The sequence below is a fragment of the Lepisosteus oculatus genome, chromosome 22, assembly GCF_040954835.1.
Source record: "Lepisosteus oculatus isolate fLepOcu1 chromosome 22, fLepOcu1.hap2, whole genome shotgun sequence".
NCBI lineage: Eukaryota > Metazoa > Chordata > Actinopteri > Semionotiformes > Lepisosteidae > Lepisosteus > Lepisosteus oculatus.
Window position 1 is genome coordinate 2,555,756 of NC_090717.1, and position 24,753 is coordinate 2,580,508.

At 43.1% G+C, this 24,753-nt stretch overlaps 1 protein-coding gene across 6 annotated transcripts in view; it reads right to left on the reverse strand.

Moving 5' to 3' along the window:
- Window positions 1-2,633: 2,633 nt before the first annotated feature.
- The window catches only part of cltcl1 (clathrin, heavy chain-like 1), a 37,213-nt gene continuing 15,093 nt past the window's right edge, over window positions 2,634-24,753 (reverse strand). The window contains exons 7-33 of one of the 6 annotated variants that reach the window (XM_069182347.1): window positions 24,540-24,737; window positions 23,860-24,060; window positions 23,492-23,644; window positions 22,671-22,793; window positions 21,916-22,053; window positions 20,942-21,106; window positions 20,020-20,200; window positions 19,467-19,630; window positions 18,845-18,970; window positions 18,265-18,407; window positions 17,584-17,818; window positions 17,217-17,339; window positions 16,263-16,408; window positions 15,088-15,271; window positions 13,268-13,460; window positions 12,888-13,045; window positions 12,241-12,405; window positions 11,990-12,097; window positions 11,735-11,902; window positions 11,319-11,468; window positions 11,059-11,190; window positions 10,571-10,681; window positions 9,137-9,307; window positions 8,313-8,534; window positions 7,469-7,489; window positions 5,096-5,171; window positions 2,634-4,884 (exon numbers count right to left, since the gene is read on the reverse strand). In XM_069182347.1, coding sequence (XP_069038448.1) covers window positions 4,769-4,884; window positions 5,096-5,171; window positions 7,469-7,489; window positions 8,313-8,534; window positions 9,137-9,307; window positions 10,571-10,681; window positions 11,059-11,190; window positions 11,319-11,468; window positions 11,735-11,902; window positions 11,990-12,097; window positions 12,241-12,405; window positions 12,888-13,045; window positions 13,268-13,460; window positions 15,088-15,271; window positions 16,263-16,408; window positions 17,217-17,339; window positions 17,584-17,818; window positions 18,265-18,407; window positions 18,845-18,970; window positions 19,467-19,630; window positions 20,020-20,200; window positions 20,942-21,106; window positions 21,916-22,053; window positions 22,671-22,793; window positions 23,492-23,644; window positions 23,860-24,060; window positions 24,540-24,737 — 4,071 coding nt within the window. In that variant the 3' untranslated portion in view covers window positions 2,634-4,768. Of the gene's footprint in view, window positions 4,885-5,095; window positions 5,172-7,462; window positions 7,490-8,312; window positions 8,535-9,136; window positions 9,308-10,570; window positions 10,682-11,058; window positions 11,191-11,318; window positions 11,469-11,734; window positions 11,903-11,989; window positions 12,098-12,240; window positions 12,406-12,887; window positions 13,046-13,267; window positions 13,461-15,087; window positions 15,272-16,262; window positions 16,412-17,216; window positions 17,340-17,583; window positions 17,819-18,264; window positions 18,408-18,844; window positions 18,971-19,466; window positions 19,631-20,019; window positions 20,201-20,941; window positions 21,107-21,915; window positions 22,054-22,670; window positions 22,794-23,491; window positions 23,645-23,859; window positions 24,061-24,539; window positions 24,738-24,753 lie in introns of all 6 variants that reach the window. The other 5 variants (XM_069182345.1, XM_069182346.1, XM_069182343.1 and 2 more) reach the window with 5 other exon arrangements.

The window sequence follows — 24,753 nt, forward strand, 5'->3', positions numbered from 1 at the left end:
TTGGCCGGGAGGAAGCGAAGCACACGACAGCCGGCCGTCTGTCTTACAGACCAAGTACAGCCGGATTTAATGTTAAAAAAAACTGCCTGCTGCTGTTGGTAAAAACAAAGTTGCCTTAACAGATGACAGACTGCTTTAGAAAATATTCCATACACAGTTCTTCACCCCCAAACCGGACAAGTAGGCTGGTGTCGCAGAATTCTGCTGCAGTGTTGCTATTGCCACGCTGCAAACTTTCCACAACACTTTCCCCATACTGTACAGCCGCGCTCTGTATAATTGTACTGGGTGTTTTTTTTGCAAATCATTGAAGGCCTACTTAAACACGCTTTCAACTCCTTTTTAAAAGTCACGGTTTATCTATGCTACGCGTATCATGTTTCTTTAAAAAAGAATTTTAAATCGTGAGCTGTTAATTGCAGTACCAAAGACGTGAAGCTAGTTAATAGAGACTTAATGGAGAAAGTTCCACACGAATTCCATTGATTTGCGATCTTTGCGATCTTTTTTTTTCTATTCTTTACTTTGTTAGCATTTGAATTGCTATGAATTTACACGTGGTCGGTAACTTGGAAGCCTTTCACCAATATCATTTTCTTCACTTCATCACAATAGATTAAATCATTAAAGCTAAAATAATTCAACCAAGGCTGTTTTTTGGGGGGTACGAATGCCATGCATAAATCATCAATACAAATTCCAAATGCTGCTGTGCTCATGAATGAAACATTTAATTCCGATGATAACCATAGTCATCGCTTTATTTCACAGAACTATAGTAATCACAACTGGAGGACATCACAAAAAAGCATGACTTAGAACTGTAAGACGTCACTAGGTTTATGAGGAAAATGACACTTTTCTAGAGGGTACACTGATACTGCATTGAACAGAAATTAGCTAAATTGATTATTTTGATGAACAGGGCAATATTCCTGCAGAGATTGGACAGATATCTCTTCACTGGCCTTGTAGCCTTGGATCCCACTTCATTCCTGCTCATCCCACAAATTGTTGTTGGGCCTCACGTCAGGAAAGTAGGGAGTCTACAGCATCGTTGTCACACTCTCCTCCAGCAAGGCAGCCGCCATTATATAGAGTTCTGTAAGCAGCATGAGCATGTGCAAACTCAAATTACTGCAAACTGAGCTCTGCTGTAACTCTCAGACCTCCCCATAGATCACAATAATAACAATTCCTTACACTTATATAGCGCTTTTCTGGAGACTCCACTCAAAGCACTTTAAAGATAATGGGGATCCCCTCCACCACCAGTGTGCAGCCCCACCTGGATGATGTGCCAGTCCTCTCCCCACACACCAGCTCTCAGTGTGGAGGAAAGCAGAGTGATGAAGCCAGTTCAGAGATTGGGATTATTAGGAGGCCACGATTGGGAAAGCCCAGAGGGAAATTTGGCCAGGACACCAGGGTAACACCCCTACTCTTTTCGAGTCAGTCCTGAGATTTTTAATGACCACAGAGTGTCAGGACCTTGACATTGGTTTTACGTCTCATCCAAAGGACGGCACCTTTTTACAGTATGGTGTCCCCGTCACTATCCTGGGGCATTAGGACCCACACAGACCACAGGGTGAGCGGCCCCTACTATTCTCTCTAATACCTTTTCCAGCAGCAACCTTAGATTTTCCCCAGGAGGTCTCCCGTCCAGGTACTGGCCAGGCTCACACCTGCTGAGCCTCAGTGGGCTGCCAGTGGTGAGTTGCAGGGTGTTATAGGTCATGCGTTGATTGGTGGTCTCTCAGCTCCGGGCCTGTCTTTGATGGTACCACGTTCGACTGAAGCACCTAATCCAGCCAGGGAACAGAAGTGCACTTAGTCCAGGTTCCACACGCCAATGGAGAAGTGTAGAAACGTGCAGGCGCTGTATCGATCTCCTGCCAGGAGGAACATAGAATGTGAGCTCTTTCTGGGATTTTCTTTTCCCCCCACCTGGACTAATTACACATCCATCTGCCTCTTGGGGTGATCTGATCAGTCCTGAACAATCTGCCCATTTAAATATTCTACAACTTCAAAGGATTATCACTGAGGTTTAAGATCAACATATCTATAATATAGGAACAAAAAAAGGTTAAGCCCATGCTACAAATTAGAAACAACATCTCAGCTGTTGAGGCTTCTTCAGGTGCCAAGGTTCAACAGCTGAGACTGTTTCTTCTATTATTAAGCATGGAGTTTCCATTTCCTTTGAAGCAAATGCACAATGATCCACAGCTCCCCATGATACAGTATACAAGATGTACAGTACATAAAACATGAGCACCTATCATTGTTCTGGCTTATTTTTACATTTCATAGTGCTTTATGAAGTTTACAAATTCTGCGGCAAGTGTGCATGTAACTGTCTTGAGGGGAGGGCAGTGAATAGGATCCTCATTTTAAATTATTTGAACAGTTTTGGTTATACAGTACAAACACATAATACATCTTTACAGCATTACAAATTTGTAACACCTACCCAATTTCTTATTTAAACAGCTAACCATTACAACAATCTATAGGTGGAAGTGAAGTTGTCTTTTTAGAAAAAAAAACATTGCTACTAATATTAAAATACATCCCCCAATAGAATGGCAAATCAAACAAAATAAGTAAATCAAATGTATACACTATGCAGTTAATTCAAAGCATATTTATTCATGTACGGTACATTATAATTTAGTACTTTATAACTAACCATTGCACATAAAAGGTAGTACTTCCCTTCCATCTGTGATCAGAACAGTCACAGCTACCTGTCCCATAAGCACAGGGCGCACGACAAGACCACACTCTAGACAGGACGCTTGTCCATCGCAGGGTCTGAACACACACTGGACAGGACGCCTGTCCATGAAATGGTACAAACACATACACAGAGCCAATTTAGAGGCATCGGTTAACCTAACCAGCAGTATTTGGGAGGGGGAGGAGACCAGAGAACATGCAAACCCCACCCAGAACACCATCAGGTCCTGAACCAAACACAGGACTCAAGATCTGTACAGTAGCAGCGCTAATCACCACACTGCTGTGCTCTAACTTTTCACTTGAGGGGGAAAAAAAAGCAAATCCATAAGACTCTTTAAAGCACATGACTGAAAGCTTTTGCCACATGTCCAGGAACCTCCCTCCACTTTCATCTATAGAGTAAAAAAATGCACAGGACCAAAAGAGCAGGTGTAAACTTTATTCATCCTCCAGAAGGTATTACTTGTGTGGCCAGGAATGGAAAAGCCTTACAGCTCACATTTTTGCTAAATGCTCCCAGGTCTATCCCAAAAACGTCTGGACAACACGTGCAGCAAGGGACACAAGCCAGGACTCTGCAGCTCCGAGCTGCGGTTTTCTTTAGCATCCCCTCTCGTACCCATGCAAAGAATCGGTTTATTCATCTCCCCAGGGACAAGGTCGCCATATTTAAAAATACAACAAACACCTGTGTGGACCCACACTTTCTCATTGTTGCTGCTTTCAAAAATAAATCAGACATTTTTGGGCAAGCTGAAGTGCTGGAGAAAGATTTTATACTTTTTTTGTTTTGTTCCATTTTTTAAAAAAATTACACTTAGGACTATGACCATACACTACAGACACACGCCATTTTACAATATATTGGACTTAGCTTAATTAGGAATAGCACAAGGTTCATTACCATAAATTATACAATATTTTCAGTACATTAAAATGATTATAATTTATTGGAAAAAGTGGCACACTTTTATATATTTCCACCTCTCTTTGCGTTCTTCAAAGCTGTTAATAGTGAGAATTGCAGTTCACCTGTCTTTCATGTCAACCCATTTTGCTGGTTACTTACCGAAGCAAAACTGCAGCTGTTTAACAATACTCTATAGATGGTCTTTACAAAACACTGGTAAAGTACCAGACACCTCTCTTCAGAAAATGGGCTGTCTTTTGCATTGTTGTAGCACTGTACATTAATTTGGCAGCACATGCACAGACACCAGTACATTTTATTCTTCAATTTTCATAATCATTACCTATCTCCCGTATTAAATTCTGTACCGCTATTTGTTAATACAAATCTAAAGCCATCAACAACACCCACCTTTAAACTAGTTTGACTAAAAACAATAGGGAGGAAAGGATCAAAGTGTAAATGTGTCAACCTTCAGTCATAAAGAATACAGAACGGGATTCAACCAGATTTGAAGCAGTCTTTTGTAATTCATGTTTTGTAGTTAATATTACATAATCTCAGAACTTGAACTAGAGGGTTTTTCTCATGAAAAAGTGAGTCTAGTTATACAAGTCAGAGGGCTTTCAGGAGGCTACATTCAATAGAAATATAAAATTCTAGCGTTTTAAGATGCAAAGACTGACAGTATATTTCATTTTAAACCACAGGCTGAAACTATTTAAACAAATGGTTTTTTTTTCACCCCAAAGAAACACTGACCTTATCCTCCCTATCTGATAGCAGGTAACAGACTTACAGTACACGTGTAGCTAAGAGATCACTCTTTTTCCAACATTGACACCTTCTCGCCTCTACATCAGTGCTGTAGTTCAGACTTAAAAGACATTGATTTAAAAAAAAAAGCTGCACGTTCCTTGAAAAGTTGAAATGGAACAGTAATTATACTGGGAGTAATAAATATCGACAATTACAAGCTGTCCTTTGGAGCGACCTTCATGCTACGCGAGGGATGGTGTTCAGCTAAAACAGAAGAGACTGTGCCTCCGGAGTCAGATGTTTCGCAAGGAGGGCGAGAGGGACGGTCCAGCAGTAAGGCTCTCTTATTCACATGTTGAATCCATAGGTGGGCTGAGGAAAGCCTGGAGCTGCGTAGCTATACGGTGCGTATGCAGGCTGTGGGGGTACTGTAGTGGGGCCGGCGGTGAGCATCAGCTGCTGACCTGCGAAGAACAAACAGGGCACGTCACACCACTGGGGTCCCGCGGTCCTGCATCCTTACCCGTTACTGATAACCAGCGAGGCTCTGGGGCAGCAGCAGCAAGAAGTCAGTAAGGGAAGAGGCCATGACCAGGAACTTTCAGTTCCCTGTGCAATGGGCTGCAAAGTGGAATAGGCCTTCGTAATTTAGACAGCAGGACAGCGGGGCCGTACCAAACACGATTGGAGTCGGTTCGGCCACTTCCTCATCAGTCTTCCTCAAGCTCTCGGATGCATCTAGTTTATCCACCTACAAACCAATGAACAGGCAGCGTTTAACAGACAGGCACGCAGAGAGCTATCAGACAGAGACACACAGGCATCAGTGGAGGAAAAGAATCAAATAACTGTCTTGCACATCCTGTTAAGGATTGAGAAACTCTGTCACTGCTTTTAACAGCCAGAAGAATATGAATAGTTTCAGGTAACCTCACAAACAAACAAAAATCTACATTTATAAGACATATTTGATTCTTTTCAGAACAAACAAAACCTTTTGGACAAATGGCTTTCCCTGGTACTTTGTTTAAATGCTTAGGCCTTGCAATCTTATAAGGGTTTTAAGGATTGACAGAATACTCTGTAAGTTACATTTAGTACAGTTATGCATCTCTCCAGATGTTTCAGGTTTTGTTTACTTTAATACCGGGAACATAGCTGGGAGCAAAACCCATGCAATTGTGTGGATTATGAACTTTACCTCCATGTGTACGAGCCGATTCCGCTAAAACGTCCGGTTTTACATACATGACATGACATTTTTGGGATACCAAGCTTTAATCTTGGAATTGGGACACATTAATCTCAAGTTATTTTTTTTCTTCATTTTTTGCATGTCAAAAACCAACAGCCCATGCCAAAACACGGCAATGTATTATGCACCAGCAATAGAAGCTACATCTTAAAGCACAAAATCTTAATACATTCTTCAAGAAAAAAAAAACTCAAGCATGCTTCTGTTGTACATAGAGATGTGGACCCTTGCATTACGTAGCCATTCCTTCATCGCTGTCATTAAGAATTTACAGAAACATCTCAATGACACTACAGTACGTATTTATTCTTTCTGTACTGCAACTGGATGGTGTTAAAACATCTAACCCAGATACATGCTTTTATAATATACCTAAAAGCCTCAGTGTAAATGTGTAAATGTCACTAAAACCTTAGTGCCCTAGCTAAAAAGGCATGAAAATTTGCAAGCAATGAGTTTTTTCTAAAGCCATTAACAAAAATACATACTGCTTTGAGAAAAAAAGTGCTTAACTTAAAATACAAATAAGCAAGGTTTCTGATGTATTCAAGAATAATTAGGCAAGATACACTATCTTTGTATGCTACATACTGTACCAAAAGATAATAGATTTAAAAACTAACTGATATATTAATATATAACCACAACCAATGGTTTATTTTTTCACTCCATATCTCTGAAATCAAGGTTTAAGAAGCATTGTTTAGGTCACTGTTGGTAAGGCACTGTTTAAGGATTTTAAGCAATGATTAAGAGAAACTTTTAACCTTGTTATACTGTATGTGTTAATCTAAATTTGATTATTATTTGATTATAAGAAGCTTGAAAGAAACTACAACTTTCTTTACAGGGGATGGGGGGGCTGTTGTGAAAACGTGAAAAACACTAGGGTCTCAACATCTGTGAATCTTAACATTTGCTTATTTGCAAGACCAGGATCGTGAGATGAATCTAGTGAGTGAGCCTCTCCTTGCCTCCTGCCCAAGTACCCCCTACTCAGCATCTGCATCTCAGACTGGTCTTGTGTTTAGATTCTAACGAAGGCTCCTGGTTCTGTGTTAGCAGCGTGGGGAATGACAGGCTGGAGGTGAGTTTACTCACTGACAGTTTCATTACGGTGCAGCGTGCTAATCATGGAGGCAGACAGTGAAAGTGTAGGCATCCGTTGGACACAGAGGAGTGATTCATGTAATTTATTTTAGCTGATTACTTCCAACTACATATTTCAGTTGATCAATGCTATCTTATTTAACTTAAAGCCAATGCATTAGCACTTTCATTACCATATAAGGGAGGGTTGCTTATGCTATATATACTACTGTAGTACATTATGAGATGGTATAAGAGTGGACATGGTTATATATGAATTTGGCTATTTGCAAGTTTTCTGCATGAACCCTCATCAATGTTGAGACACTACTGTAATTCATGTGAAGACCACAATTTCATTTTGACACCATCATTTTAATTTAAAAACAATATAATTTCTGTCTTTAAATGAAGCATCAGAAAACCACATTATCACTGCTACACAACACTGAGCTAAACATTTTGAAGTAGGTGCTTTTGGTGAACACGTGTTAGTGCAATGCTCCATATAAAGGTTTAGATGATCACATTTAACTCCAGTACATGTTATCTAGGTGCAAGCAAGCTAGAATTAGATATGTTAGAGGGAAATCAGAGTTAGGCATTCTCCACAGAAGGGACTACTTCTAGGTTCCTACATCAGAAACCTAGGTCTATGTTACAACAGAAAAAAGATTTAAAAAATAAAAGACAGAGACCGTCACCTTCTCCGCAATCTCATCAACCTGTAAGAAAATTCAGAGTTGAAACTTCACATCTTTAAAATTTAAAATTGACAGGCTGATTTTGAGCAAAAAAAAATATTTTAATTCACGGGCTGCATTTTGGGGGCAGATTTCAATTTTATTTTAGACTTGCAGGCCCAGTCATGGCTTGCATCACTGTGGGTGGAGAGGGAAGGGACAGTCAGAGGGCTGGCTGAAAAATACTTCTGCAGACTCAAAGCAGCAGGAGATCATCAGAAAAAGAAACAGAAAAAAAAAACAGATTATGATTTGGTTATAGTTTTTATGACGTTGATATTTTTAGCAATTAAGCCATAAATAATAAGAAAAAAAATACTTGTATGTATAATACATTTGCAGCGTAAAATATTGATGTAAATGTTTGCATTTTGAAATGCTTGCTAATCACATTAAAAGATGACTACTAAGAATTTAATTAATAATTCTACTAATATTTAACAAAAAAATGACTGCTGCTCTCAGATTTACTACAATGAAAGGTTAGATTTTTTCAAAAAGTCCAGTCAAACACCACTTTTAAAAGAGCAATAAATTAATTAAATAAAACAATCTGTAAAAAAATGTAGCATGCTAAAAAAAAGTTGTGCATGCTCCCCTACCATGTCTAAGCCTGCAGTACTACTGCATATATTAAATTTTAAGGGAAAAATATTTTTTTTCCTTTATTAAAAAAAGCTTAGCTTGACTATTTACTATATATATTTACTATGAATCCCAAAATATTTCAAATCTGCTTGTAAAACGAGCTGGATCTCTGCTTTCCTATTCCAGGGTGTCTATGTCTAGTGTTCACAGCACTTACTTTGGTAAGGTATTCCCTCATCACTTGGATAAAGTAAGGCATGGCGAAGTCCATGATGTCGTGTCTCCAGGCCAGCTCCAGGACGACATCGGGGTGCAGCAGGTCGTAGGAGGTGAAGAGACAAGCGGCGAAACACTCCTTTTTGCCTTCCTCCAGAAACCACTGCAGCAGCTTCTCTGCCAGCTCGGTGTCCTTGGACTCGGCTGTGTACTGCATCGCGTCCTGGTTGCCAAGGCCACAACAAAGCAGGGTTTCTACGAGGCAGCGCCACCTACTGCAGAGTACGGGGCAGTTCTGCGAAAAACTGGGAGATACGCTGCGGGTGGGGACGAAAACTTATTGCAACTGAGCTCCCATCCACCCATTGTCTAACCGCTTCTTCCAGTTCAGGGTGGAAGGGGAGCCGGAGCCTGTCCCGGCAAGCAACAGGCGCAAGGCAGGGCACACCATGGATGGGACGCCAATCCATCGCAGGGCAGACAGACACTCACACCAGGGTCAATTTTCCCCGAAGTGAATTAACCAGCCATCATGTCTTTGGACTGTGGGAGGAAACTGGGGCATCCAGAGGAAACTCTATGCAACAGCACCCCAGGAACTGAACCCAGGACCCCGTCTTTGCGGGACAGCACTACTAACTTACTGCAAGGTAAGCTCCCATGTGTTTCATTTTTCACGGGGACGTTACACAAGTCTGAACTCTCCCGAGTGCTGTGGCTTAAATCTCCAGAGAGATCTGACAGAAGAAAAAGCTCCAGGAGAGCCAGCTAACTCCACAGACAGCCACCTCTCTCGTTCTGAAAACGGCCGGAGCTGTTGCCCACCTTGTACAGCCGGTCTTTCTTGCACAGCTCCACGCTTTGCTTCCAGCGGTTGTTCCCTTTGTACAGGTAAGCAGCAATACGCCTGAACTCGATCAGTTCGTGCTTCTCTAGTCTTTGTGCGAGGCTGATGTTGTCAAAGTTATCGTAAGCATCAATAGACGCCCTTAAACCCTAGAGGAATGATAAAAGGCATTTTGACATTCTTAAAAAACAGCACTGTCAACATACCAGTGGTGAGAAATCTACTAAGACAGAAAGCAAATCAAGTTAACCGTTGAACCCTAGTGAATCAAACAGATCGAGCAGCCTCTGGCGGACTCTACCGAGAACTGATAATCAAGGACCTCTTGTTCAATCAGACGGTACATTTCCAGCGTTACTGTCTGGCAGAAGGCAGCTGCACTGTGTAGAAATTTTAAACTGTTTATCCTGTATTCAATAAGCTAATGATCAGGCCAGGACTGGTCTCATATGGTCTCTCATTTACATCTTTCTGTGGTCTTGACAGATTAACAATTTGCCAGTAACGTTTGTGGTAAGTATAGTCACTTTCCAGCATAACAACTAAATTTCTTACCACCGATATGCTGTAGAGCAGTTTATTCTGTTTGTGTACAGGGTGCATTAGTAGCAGAGCTTTGTCTGTAGTATAATATCCACAGATCTGCACATCTCCATTTTAGAAGCAAAGATTATACTTATTATTTTACACAGATTCCGAGCAGCTTTTGAAAATTTGTTGTGGACAACCACACAATTCTGCAAAATAATTAGCCTTTCGGAACACTTGAAAAAATGCCCTGTTCTTCTATGCACTTTGCTCTTTTTTTGTTAAAATCACACCTTTCTTTCCTGCACACTACTGTAAATTTATGAACATGGTTTTGTTCAACATTCCTTCGATTTAACACACTGAGAATAACAGGCAATTCAGAGCCCTTTAGTGAACATTACTGACATCTTTCACACCTCCTGGTAACTGGTGATGGAAACTGCATGTACTGTTTTAGTCACTAACATATGCACATGACTCCAACATGGAACCACATCGTAATTGTTCTGCATGCTGTATTCTGTTTGTGAGCCTAGATGCTCCCAGTATCTGGAGGTGTTTTCAGCCTGCAGAAAGAGTGCTTCCACATGCAAGACACACTGCTGCGATTTACTGCATGAGGCCCCAGATCTCTGAAAGGGCAAGTATCTTACGTGGGTGAGGAAAATTAAGCACCCAGGAGGCTTGTTCCCATGTGAAGCAATATTTGACCTGCTTAGGGAGAAATCAGATGGTCCCATATATATTTTCAAGAAGAGTATCAACTATCTGCCTGTTTCAAGAAAAAAAGTGTTTATTTGAACTGATTATAGTCATGGACAAGAGACAAAGCCAATCTTGTTTGGAGTCAATCCTTAAATTACCAAATACTATATAATTACCTGAAAATCTTCCTCCTCCGTCAGTAGGTTATTTAAGGCTTCATTTACAGCTTTGTTGTTGTGATTCTGCACTGATCGCAAATAAGGCTTCACAAGCTGCAACTGATTCACCTGGAAATCCCAGTGGAAACACAAAGCAAGTCTCATCTCAAATTCCCCGGGCACAGAAAATTCAAGAGCACAGTTTAGAAAGAAAGCATGTTAGAAGATACTAACATATCTTCAGATATGCAACATCACTCGCATATGGAGTAAGTGTAATATTTGTAATGCCTTCATTAGAAAAAATACATTCTTTTTCTCCTCTCAAGGTAATCTACTGACATATTTTAATGCAAATCGCTGCCTTATTGTTTCATATGAGATGTACAGAGGCAGCTAAAGATCGTTCAAATTATATTATCAGGCATAGCCCTGAGTTGTGTTAATGCTTCCTAGTACTTCTCTTTAGTTCACATGTCCGACATCCACAAACAGCAGCCCGCTACCTTAGAGAAGAAATTGACAGCTCTGGTATGATCCAGTCGAGGGGAGAGCACAGTCAGCAAATCGTTGAGCAGCAGCGGTTTGTAATCCAAATAGAACTGCAGGGCTTTGTAATAGAGCTCAACATTTGCCACCTATTGGGAAGGAAAGGCAAAAAAAAGTCACACAGCTTACTCTGGAGAGGTATATAAAAAGCCAAATCTCTCACACGACATAAAAACAAAATATTCAAATAACATAGCCGGATCGGGATTTCCTATACCTTGGCAATGATGTCCTTGAACTGTCCTTCTTTCCAAGCATCAGTGGGATGATTCATCATGGTTATGATGGCATTATCGTATTCTTCGTATTTGTCATAAAGGAAGACCAGCTCGCCCCACAGATGTGCCTGTTCTGCAGCGCGGAGGACCTGGAAATCAGCGAAAACAAATCATCAGATCCTTGTTCCACAAACCTGACAACAGCAGAAAGATTCAGGGAAGAAATTCAACATGCATTACGGCAGAGCAATAACTCCAAACCTCCCTTGTACAAGACAAGCTTTTGTGATTACGCTATGACATTGACAATATCTGTCCGCCAATCAAAAACAATCTTTCCTACAGTACTGACATACTCAAGTAAACCCAACTTTTGACTGGAGAATGAAACACAAACGGGCTGCCCGGTACTGACCTTGGGAATATTAACTCGGGACCAGAAGAGCTCCAGGTGCTCTCTCATCTTCTGGGGTTTGAACTTGGAGTACAGAATGGCCAGCTCTGTGAACATGCCCATGTGCGCTCGCTCCAGACCCAGAGCCGCCTCCAGCAGTGCGATCAGCTCCTCGAAGTACCCCCGGTCCTGGGACAGAAGCACAACACGACGCCGTGACACACCTCACCTCCGCACCACTGCTTCGCCAGGCTCCCCAAGAGGCGTTGTTCATACCTGGTAGTAACAGATCAGCTCCTCCAGCTCATCAGCGTGGATTACGATGTGCAAACCACAAATTTGGGCGAGACGGAACTCCGTCCCATCTACACAGGCGAAGCAGACCTGCGGAACAAGGGCAAACCGATCACTGCGGGACCCTTGCAGCAGTTCTGCTTAGGTACCAACACTTGCTTTCACTGGGAACTTGGGAAACCTTTTCGAGCTAGTTAATTAAGGAATTTAGACCACACCAGATGGGTCCTTACCTCTTTCCAAGTCCTGGTGCTGTTGGCCTTGCGTGCACTGTCCACTGCCGCCTGGTACTCCCCCAAGTGTACCAGGGTGGATGCCAGGCGGGCAAAGTTGGATACGTTGTTGTACAGTAATTTGGCGGCATCATACATACCCTCATCATAGCAGCGATCTCCCACCTGTACAACGAAAACAAATTCGTTTCTTGGCGCTCGGTAGGAATTATCTGACATATTCCAAAAAGGTCAAATATTAACATTAACGCAAACGAAATGCATGCAGAACAGTTTCATTAAAATGAGATTTAATTGCGCTTAATATTTTTTAATATATCCCTTGTACCACAAGGTGGCACTAGTCTTTTCTCTTTGCAAGCAGCAAAACCAACTTTGTGCACAATTTCTCTGCTCAGTAATGTCTCGGTGCTTGTCCAGGGTTCGACCTACACAAGCCTTCGTTGGATATCAGCCCTGGAGACGTTCTGGTGCACGTAGTGGCTACATGGTGAGCTAGCAATGGCAAAGCTGCAGTTTCCAATAGCCCTTAGGTTTGATTTCTGTTTCACACTGGATGGCCTCTGTAACGAGGCAACTATATTATAACCCCCGCCATATGCTGATGTTTTCCGAGCTGGTTTCTGGAAAAGACAAGAGACACACACTTGCTGAATGTGGGCGTTGTTAGGCCCGCTGACAAACTCCTCCAGCTCCGAGAGACGGTTTGTTTTCGCCAAGGCAAAGATCAGCTCCGTCTCGACGTAAGACTCCCTTGCTTTCTTGCGCGCCATCAGCAGGAACTTCACCAGATCTTCCCAGTTATCTGAAATTCACAGAAAAGGTAAAAAGGAAAAAAAACAACAACTTTGGGCTAATATGTCAAGATTTCTCTGAAAACGTTCTACGTTTCAGGAGGGGAAAGACCCAAAGGATTGTCTCCTTGAGGCTCAGCTGTAGTGGGGTGCAGGTTACACACAATGCAGAGCTCACAGCCCTCTGACTCTACAAAGCCTTTTAAGGGAGCTTTGCAAAACCCCTTCCTTACCGTTTTTGCTGGCAGCTTTGACCACTTCCATGTACGCAGAAGGATCGTCCGCTTTGATGTAGGAGTCTATAGCTTCCTTCACCATGTCCTTCTGGAGCTGGGCTCTGGCGAGCTGGCTCCACACAGCCGGCTCATTGCAGCGCTCGGCAAACTCATAGGCCCGGTCCAGATTCCCAATGTGCTCGATTAACACCTGTATAAGAAAAGAGACCAGCATCGTGCTGCCCTTCATTGTCTACATCAGGGGTGTCCAAACCAAGGCCGCAGACCAGTTGCGGCCTGCCACCGTTACTGAAACGGCCCGCGAGTTTATTTAGAACTATAATTAGATTTGGCCCGATATTACGTGAAAAATGCAGTTCCTATTTTGAACACAAGGTGCCTCCATTCCCGTAAAATCACATCTCAAAACTGATTAGCTACCCCCTCTCCTCCTCTTTACCCTCTTTTAACTTAACTTTTTATTCTGTACATTAACGTAAGCAAGCTTTTCAAAATGGCGGAACCAAAGAAACGAAAAATTGCAAGAGATTCCAGCCACGCTGGCAAAATGAACACTTTTTCACTGTGTTCAGAGGCAAGTGTGTCTGTGATGTGCTCCGAATCTCCACAACAACACTAACACCTGACTTGACAGCTATTCTTCAGTCTGAGGCACAGCATCACTGCTCCCATTAGTAGAGTCATCACTAGTGAGTAACATTTGTGAAATTTTACAGGTATATTAAAATTAGATAATATAATTATTTTTATAGGTCATTTCAAGCTTACAGTACAAAATGCTTAAAACTCACCTATTAGGGTAATCCTCTAAATTAAAAGGCAGTTTTGGTTATTGCAATGTACTTATATCTGGTATGTTTTTTTAATTTTTTCTTATAAGAGATAGCCTGTGGCCCACCATTCCATATTCCATATCTGGCCCCCAATAAAAAAAAGTTTGGACACCCCTGGTCTAAATGCTCTACGTGTTATTGAATGTAACGTCTACCCACTGCGCCTACATCATAACGAAAGGCTTACAAGCTTAACCTTTGTGAATTGCTTATGCAAGTTTTTTTACCATGAAAGAAAATGCTCAAATTGAGGCAAACATATCAACTTCCCCTTTTACAGAAATGTCCGTGTTAAACTGTGTTAAGTTGTTAAATGACATTTAAAGACATAAGAGATATTTGACTGGAGCTGAAACATATAATAATAAAAGTAAAGACAAGTAATTATAAATATATGAACATTCAAAGGTGTTCAATGATTGCAATAAGCAGTACTAATTAAAAAAAACATGATAAAATAAAACAATACCAAAAATGAAAACTATCTGACAGAGATGGGAGATAAATCACTCATACAATTCACAAGGCTGGCTACAGCTCACAGCAGCCAGTACACAGCACAGCACAGCACAAAGAGTGCAACTAACTCTGCACAGGATGGAGAGCAGGCCTGCCAATATACACACTGCCTGACGTGCTTTCTGACACAAAAAGTCCTTATGCCTACCCAAAGAAGGACATATTAGGACATATTTTTACTAATGCTTTAACACAAATACATTTGTATTAATAGAAAGTTCATAAATGGAGCATGTGCAGGGCATTTTACCAATTTTTTTTCGGAATGTTACAAAACAACCCGCCCCCTGTACCGATTACTGTGCAGTAGAAATATTCATATTACATTGTGTGGTCAACAATCCGCTGGACTGTAACGTCAGCGAGCTGGTGTCGGGGGACTGTCCACTGGATGCTACAGATTATACTGTCTGGTTCCTGACCGATCCAGAGTTCCATATTTCTCTTAATTCATAGTACATATACCTGGATTGCTGAAGTGTTGACGTCAAACTTCCTAAAGATGGCGAAGGCCTCCTCGAAGAGCTCGTTGCTGATGGCGATGTTGGCAATATCAGGCGCGTCGTAGTTGTCCAGGCGGTTGATGTACTCCATTACTCTGGTACGATCAGCTTTAATGGCCGTCAGGATCAGTAGATTCTGCAGGTTTCTGTTCGTAGATACAAAAACGGTACAACAAGCCGAGGTCACACATCATACTGAATGGTTACATCCAACAGAGATGTTTAATTTCCTCCTGAATCTGTTCTATTACGTCATGTCGAGTTGTACATGCTGGATAATGAAATAAGAGCACACAAACCTGATCAGCAGTCTACATTGCCAATGGAGAGAAAGTGAATCTAGATATGTCTCTGCATGTTGTCTGTGATCAGATATTAAAATATGGATTAATTTTTAGGTTAACACTATATCAGGTGTTTAATGTTAGGCAACCCCCTTATCTTAATGAAAGATTTGAAGATGGTCATTTGGTGAAAACCATCACTTACTTTATTTCAAATAACTGAGAAGCCTGTCTGTGTGCCTACACTAGAAGTTGTCGATTTTTTTAACCACATGGCCATTCGTGAGCACTTAAAAACTGTTAAATGGGTTATTTGGCAGCAAAAATGACAAAGCAGATGGCTCAGTTTTCCTAAGCATGCATGTTGACTCCAGCTTATAAATGTTAACATCTGTTAAATCTGCACAGGCTTCCCTTCCCAATTTACGATATACAAGCACGTAAACGAATATTAATCGAATTGAGAAATTTATAAAAACCAAGGAGAAAACTTCCAGTCTTATAAAAGTACACTTCCATTGAATTTTGTGTTGCACATTTTATGATAAATGTGGGTTCTAGGTGCAACACTGCTGTTGTGCAAGATACATGACCAGTATTGTTCCAGCGATATACCCAGCTGTGTAAATATAAGTTGCAAATACTCATGTAAATTGCTTTGGTAAAAGGCATCAGCCAATAAATATTAAATAGGTACAAAACACACATGACAGCACTTCCATTTCAGAAGGATAATTTGAATGAGGAAGGCTGTGTTTGTCCCAGCATTCTCACTATCTAGAACACGGAATGCCTTTAGGAAGAGGGACGGAAAAGTCTTGCGGAATTCCAGCGCAGAGGCTGGGAGTCTCACCGGTGCTCGCTGAAGACCGAGTTATCCAGCACGATCTTCTCCAGCAGTTCTATCAGCTCATTGGGCAGGTCAGCGGTCATGAAGGCCTTCACGGTCACTGACACTTCCTCGGGGTCCTGCGTTTCTGACAGCGCAGTCTGTACCACCTGCTTTCGTTCCACCAGAAAACAGAAGCAAAAATCAACAGATTCATAAAACCACACAGCGACCCTGAATCAAAACCCCGTTAAAGGGAAATGATCAGACTGGTTACTAAACCTTGGTAACACAATAAATGCATTGACATTGTAGAACAAAATGACAAATTTCGAATTAAGCACAAAATCGTGAACGTTTTGCAAGCAGAGGAAGTCGCCAGGTTGTTGCAAACTCACATTCGAGTTCCCACAAACTGTGACATGATTCAGCCCCTCCTCCTCACTAGTCTCCATAATGACTAACGTAATGCGATCTACAAGCATATAAATACAAGCTGTGCTGCAGACGTTTCATCGCAGAAATATTCTGTGGTGATCTGCATGAAGAGTTAACAAGTAGTAATCTTTGGCAAAACCATGTTGAAATCGAAAGCAATATTTTTATGGGATTAAGAGATGTATTCACACGCCTGCTTGTTTACAGTGTAATAGGGCCACACACGTCTGCCAGTTTTGTTGCCTTGTTCTGAATCGCAGAACATGCTGCTGTGCAACTCTAGAAATTTCATCTATTTTTTAGTGTATTGTTACTGTGTACATTTGACTTTTATTGAGGTTTGCATTCATCAATGCTGATTCTTTCTACTAGTGTTGCGGTGTCTCTTTAATAGTGATTTGTTTTGCAGGAAAATCAGCTGACTATGCTGGGACTCGACATTCAACTCTCATTTTCTACTCTCTTGATAAAATGCTGGCAAACAGAATAAACGGGGAAGAACCATATGAGCACTGTGAACATTAACTTCAAGTGTATTGCCTGGTCAATCAGTTGCCTCCTGTAGGGGTTGTTCTCCTCCAGGACGCTGGCCCAGAGCTCAGGGTCTTTCCTGCGCACCAGGTAACGAGACTCGCTCTTGAACAGGGAGTTCTCGTTGCAAACCTAGAAGGAAAACATTTCATTAAGGAACTGCACCCTCTGATGGGAGCAGGTCCCCCTGAAAGCACAGAAACACAGGAATGTGAGGCATGAAGCAAAAGGCACTGAAAAATGTCTTTGAACCTTCAAGGGGCTTCGGATACACATGCCTCAGTTTAATAGCACTGAAACTCCATTACACATTTCATTACTTTCATTCAAGACAAGCGAGATCTTGGTTTCCACACGATAAGGAGTGAAGGATTACTTTAATGAGCTCCATGTCGCACTGTCCTCTTTCGTAGGCCACGCAAGCCAAGTGGGGGTCTCTCTTCTCACAGTACTTCCCCACCACCCTGCTGTCGTAGAAGGGGTTCTCGCGCAGGAAGCGCTCGGGGTTGTTATTGCTGTCGATGTAGATTTTGGCGAGGGCGTTGTGCGTAGCCGGCTCCTCACAGCCCTCGTGGATTCTCGATTCCAGCCAGGGCAGCAACAGTTTCAGCCTACAAAGGCGGGGGGAAAAAACACAGGCATGAGCACCCAACACTACACACTGTTCCCTAATTAAAGAACTGATCTGGAGATGTCTCGCAAAGCTGCACGGAATCATACTGAGCTGTGTAGGAAAGACCGCCAACGTCAGGCACATAACATTCTGCAGTTCAAAAATATATACAGGCAGTTCCAGTCTTGGGCTCTGTCACATTCTTTCGTTCTTTATCTCTGTTCTTGCTTTATTTGCACATTACACACTACAGTTTCTGAACAGAAAAAAATCACCACGGAACGCAAACGTGTCCAAAGGTATAGAGTAATGTAAACACTACTCTTCTGACCAGGTCCTGAGAAATAGGACAGTAAGAACCAGCTTGTTACTTTAGATGGGTTCTGCCAAAATGAAAGCAACCTTCAGCTGCACAAAGAGGAGGGCCCTTGGACCGGGCTGTACCTGTTTCTCTTCTCCACTTCTGCTACCAGTTCATCAGTGGAGAACTGTCCCCGCACCACCATGATGAGGTTTTTAATGACGTCTTCAGAGCAATCCACGTCAAGCAGGCCTCCGATGACAACTGGGAGCCGGCTGGGGTTAACCTGCAAAATCAGGGGCTTGGTTCAGTGGTTCCAGTCCGCTCTGCCCGGACAGACAGAGCTTTAGAGCAACCCAGCCTGGTCAAGCACTGCAATGAAATATTTTAACTACGGGACAAGAAAAGACTGCACAGCCTTGATTCTCCCCCAGTTATCACCAATTTCTCTAGTATGAAAATCTTTCTCCAGATCATGAGTTGCTACAGATGAAAATACAAACATGGTCAAATGTGATAAAATAATAACTGGCAAATCAGTTTTAGAAGTGCACATCTGATCTCATGAATTTGAAATTAATAATGAATTACACATTTCAGTGCTCCTGTCATTTAAGGATCATTTCCTCTAATAATGAAGTCACCAGTTTAATTAGTCACATTGGTATTCAGCTGCATGGAAAAGACAGCACCCCTGTAAATGGATGTATGTTAAACCATTACCTTCTGTACATAGATTTCAATGTACTTCTGCAAGCTGTTGCGATACAAGTACAGCACCAGGTCATGGACGAAATCAAATCGATCACAGACAATAATTAAAGGCAGCTGGTCCGTCAATTTGGCTTCCTGCAGGAAATAACAAAAACCAGATGAACAGATGCAAATATATTAGTGTACGGAAAGATTAATAATCATATAATCAAATAAAAATGCATTAGTACTGCTGAGCGTATACATATGTTCGCCCTGTTTAGCCTGATTTGACAAACAGGGATTTACAAAGTGCACATTTCTATCTCAAACAGAGTCATTTATGTAACTGGAAATGCTAGCAAAACCAAAGCTTGCCAGCTTGGATCATCATAACCTTAGCTTTTCGTTCCCACGACACATGCCACTTGCTTTTGGCAGGAAACCTAAAAGCACTGCAGATCTATGGCTGACGGAATAATTATGCTCTTTAAATTTTTGAGCTAACTTGATGGGTTCAGATCTTAAGAGCATCCTTGTGTTTATAATGGAAACATATACATGTTAATATATACTGGCTAAGTGGTCCCACTAATGTGTTGGGTCTGACCACATGCATACACACAGTCGAAGCAAATTCAGGACACAGTACCTTTAGGAAGTTCTTCACACGATCAGGGTCATAACAATTGCTTTCACGACAGATGCGCTCCACCTCCTTAATCTGCCCTGTTTTGCAGGCTGCTTGGATGTACTTGAAATGAACGTCAGGGTCTTGACTGAAGTTTACAATAGATCCCAGGAAATAGAAAAGCCCTGCAATTAAAGAAACCAGAAATGGCAACCATCCATTTCTTAAAAGGATTGTTTAAATGATTGTACGTAACTTAAAGGCCTCTAACAAAACATCCAAGTCTTATTTAGTTTGTAGAAAACTATTAAAAACACATAGGCATTTAAATCCATCTCCAAAGTTCATTAGTGGGGACTACTGAACTGGAAGAAAAGCTGGAGTGAAATTAAATATTGCAAGGCTTTAGATTTACAAATTATTGCGAAACCTCAAGGAATTAGTCGCTCACACCCATGTGCACAATGAAAGAGAACTTCCTGTGGGAATGAAAAAAAACACTGGCTTTCTAGCGACAATGCGCTTAACCCTTTTCCAAGGGGATTTCCGGCCCTGTGCGGCAGCAGGCACCCACCTTCATAGCTCTTGAAAGACTCGAAGAGTTCCACCAGCGCCTGCGTGCCCAGCTGCTCGTGGTATTTGGACGCCACCTGTACGCACAGCTGCAGGTTCTGCCTGATGTTGGCCGACAGCATCGCTCGCAGGCACTCCACGGAGTCCTCCACCGACAGCGAGCCGAAGAAGTTCACCAGCCACTGAAAGACATGGCTCTCTTGTTAGCCGTGCATTCGGAAAACTGCAAAAACGCAAACTAAACAACAACTGCAAATGAGAAAACCCTAGCCCTGCTTGCCAGACAAAAACAACAAACATCCCATGTTGTCTCACTTGGCCTCGAGCGACTCAAAGTTCTGTTGGGTCTTTTCCGGAATGATTTACTGTAGGAGGAGCGCTCATTCACATACGGACCTCTTCAAAGTTCCTGACCCTTGACCCGATCGATACAAAATGAGATTTTTTTGTATCGGGGCGGAGCGGTGGCACTGTGGCTAAGGATCTGCGCCTGTGGCTGGGAGGTGGCTGGTTCGTATCCCGCGGCCGGCAGAGGAATCCCACTCCGTTGGGCCCCTGAGCAAGGCCCTGAACCCCAACTGCTCCAGGGATGCTGTACAATGGCTGACCCTGCGCTCTGACCCCAAGCTTCTCTCCCTGTCTGTATGTCTCATGGAGAGCAAGCTGGGGTCTGCGAAAAGACAAATTCCTAATGCAAGAAATTGTATATGGCCAATAAAGTGATCTTATCTGATCTTACATGCACCCAGCACTGAACTGACCTGACAGATGCTAACCGCTGCTTCATGGGCTGACAAGTAGGAATTGCCTGTAGAATCTCGCCACCGAGATGACTAATCTTATCTTTATTGATGAAACGATCCTGAGGTGGAGGTTGGTGTACACTAGAGATGGCTAGGATTTCAGACACTCTGCGTTTTTACCTCGGGGTTCAGCAGGTGCGTGTGGACCACAGCGCGCTTAATGTCATATAGGTCAGTGTAGTGCTCCAGCGCCCTCTGCAGGAGCCCCGCCTTCTCGCACAGCTGGGCGATGTGGGCGCGGTCGTAGTGTGTAAACATCGAGTTCCCAAGGATGGCGTCGGCAACCTTTGAGAAGCAAAGCACAGCTCAAAGAAATGCAGCAAAAAACTCAATTCAAGCCGAAATGAAGATTTCAAGGAATACGCCAAACAATGTTCAACAAGCTGATGTAGCTCTGATTCTCCTGTTCAGGCTACTCTGGACTTTAGAAATGTCTCCACTTGAGGGAAGTTGTGGTTTAGAGATAATATTTATTATTATGGGTCAATAATAATAATTCCTTACACTTATATAACGCTTTTCTGGATGCGCCACTCAAAACGCTTTACAGGTAATGGGGATCCCCTCCACCACCACCAGTGTGCAGCCCCACCTGGATGATGTGACGGCAGCCAGAGTGGGCCAGAACGCTCCCCACACACCAGCTCTCAGTAGGGAAAACACAGTAATGAAGCAATTTTATATTATTAATGGGGATTATTAGGAGGCCATGATTCACAAAGGCCGGAACACCGGAGTTATACCCCTACTATTTATGAGAAAGACTCTGGGATCTTAAATGACCACAGAGAGTCAGGACCTCCGTTTTACATCTCATCCTAAGTAAGATGCCTTTTTACAATATAGTGTCCCTTTCAGTATACTGAGCCATCAGGACCCACACAGCCCTGCAGGGTGAGCGCCCCCTACTGGTCCCGCTAACACCTCTTCCAGGAGCAGCCTTAGCTTTCCCTGGAGGTCTCCCACCTGGGTATTGCCCAGGCTCACACCTGCTGAGCTTCAGTGAGCTGCAGGGTGATAAACACATGCAAGATGTGCTTAATTTCTTGATAAACCCATTAGAACACACATCTGAATGGCGACGGGTGACCTGCCTGTGGGGCGTGGATGAGGTTCATTTCTAGGAGCCGGGTCTGCAGGTGGCCCTCTGACGGACGGTTGTTTTTCAGGGCGTCTAACAGAAAGGAGGTGCACTGCTGGATCAGGTTATTCTCCATGAACACGTCCACAATCTGGAAGAAACTGAATGCTTTCAAAAAGAAATCCCGAAAACCCCCTAGAGCCAGGAGCGAACTCCTCCAGTGCATTGTGGTGCATCACAAAAAGTCTAAAAAATAAAATCTGGTTACTTAACATAACATAAGGTGCCTGCAGATGAAACGAAATGTCCCACAAACAAAATTAATCTCTATAAAATATACCCCCAAAAAATCACAAACGCACTCATCCAATATCTTATGTTTACAAAATTCCTTTACTTAGGTCTCAACAAATTTTAAAAACAGGTCGAACTACATTGAAGCCCACCCAGGAGGGTCTGAAAGTACTAACAAACATTTGAAGCTTCGTGTTAAGGACTTAAAAATAGAAAAATAACTCCTCATCATAATATTAAGTATATACTGTAGTTTCAGAAAGAAACAGAAAAATGCTTAGAATTTCACATACTTTTTCACTGACGAGAAACACATTTCTAGGGGGGAAATAAACCAACAATGTCCCCTGGCAGGGAAACGGAAGACCACGCGTCAGCAAATACTTCACATTACTCTCCCATCTGTGAAAACAGCCTGGACTCCCAGCGGGACCCAGCCGAGACCCCAGCCAGAGGCGGCGGCGCAGTCTTCACCTGACTGATGTTGGCCAGCGGCTCCTCGTCCTGGACCAGCATCTGAGAGAACTGCAGGCCCTGCTCCGGGCTCACCCGCATGACGTTTCTCAGCAGGAACACCCAGTCTGGAGTGTAGCCAACCTGCCGCAAAAAACAAGGTGAAGCTTCTATCACGCCCGTCTTACCAAACAAGCATTTCAGAGGCACGCCAGAGGGTATGAAGTTATACACTGTGCTGCCTACAGATAAATGATTAAGGGTACAACAGCAGTGCTCCACTCAGGATCTGAGCCCACGGGCCCAGGGCTCTAACTATGGGGGCGGATCAGTGGCTCTGTGGCTCAGGATTTGCGCATGTGGCTGGAAGGTTGCTGGTTCAAATCCAGTGGCCGGCAGAGGAATCCTACTCCGTTGGGCCACTGAGCAAGGCCCTTAAACCCAGCTGCTCCAGGGGCGCTGTACAATGGCTGACCCTGCGCTCTGACCCCCAGCTTCTCTCTGTCTGTGTGTTTGTGTGTCTCATGGGGAGCAAGCTGGGGTCTGTGGAAAAGACAAATTCCTAATGCAAGAAATTGTATATGTGACCGATAAAGTGATCTTATCTTATCGATTCACAGTACTGCCTACTTAGCTCAGCACTCTCCTGCAACACTGAAGAAAACCCAACCCCACCCTCACCGCAACTGAATTCACTCCTGGGGTCTGCGCGGGTTCTCGATGGAAAGAAAAACATAAAAGGGAAAACAAACTTTTCACAACGCACGGATTATTCTGAACTAAAAAAAAAAAACAGCCGCGCATTCCAAGTTTGAGTGGGTTTTGAGGGTCAGAACACTTACTTTTTTGGCGTAGAGAACAATCTTTTGAAACTGCCCAGTCTCTGCAAAACACTGGATAACCTTGTTGGGCACGTTGGCGCGGAGGTACACACTCAGGGCAAGTGTTGGGTCTGCAGTTTTCACGAGGTCTCCCAGCTCCTCAGAGCATTCCAGCTAGAGGGGGGATTAAAACATTGAATAATAAAACCAATATAATTTGGCATACTGAAAGCAGACGTCGAGACCGGAACAGCGAGGTATTTTCTGCGGGGAATATCATTGCTGCACCTCTTTCTGCACTTCTAGAAACGAGGAGAGAGAGACGGGCCGCATCCAGAACAGAAGCATTGGTCCTAATGCAAGACCGCTAACCGAAACCTTATCCTCACCTTATCTTCCTTCAGCCATTTTTCCAAAAGCTGCTTGCGGCCCTGCTGCAGCACGGGCCGGCACAGCTCCAGCGATTCGAATTTGTTCAGCTGCCCCTGATCGAGCAGAATGCCGAAGTACTGCAGCAGCGGGGAGGCCTGTCCGGGCTGCGCGGGGACCGTCTGGAATTTCCTGATGGTATCGGCCGTGCGCAGAATTCCCTGCAGGCACAGGAAGCCACACAGCGGGGCCCGGCAGTCAGAGAGGGATGCACCTCCGAGTCAGCTTCCCTCAAACACAGCAGAAAGGTTCGAGCCAACGAGAGGGGGGCTCAGCCAAGTGCTGCTGCCTACAATTACGCCCATTTTGCATCTAATGCTCTGATCAGTAGTAATTTCCTGCACTTGATCTGACAGATTTTCCACTATTTAAAGTCCAAATATTATTTAAAAAATGCTGCAGCTATGCAAAACAACATTTACATACTATACAAATCTTTGCAATTGAAAACAATGCATTTGAATACTTTTCAGATGGCAAACGTGAGCTATTTTGAAAAATGCAGCTATAATCTGTTTAAACTACTGTTCCTGCAGTCTCACCTGTTCTTACCACAATTCCTTTTCAGCAGAGCCTCTCTCCACTCCAGTTTGTCTCCAAATCACTGCTGCAGAAAAAGACCATCTAAAAAAAAACTAACCTTAGGTGCGGAGGCAGCCACTTTAGCAGCTTCAGAGTAGCTTCCCTGAGCGAAGAGAGTGTTGAATTTCCTGGCGAACAGCTCCTCGGCGCCGGCCAGGTTGCTACGAATGGCCATGCGCAGGCCCAGGTCTGGGTTCTGCAGGACGCTGGTGGCGTAGTTGACAATGTTCTCCTCCTCGACACACACTGACAGCACCTGAAAGCGCAGAGCT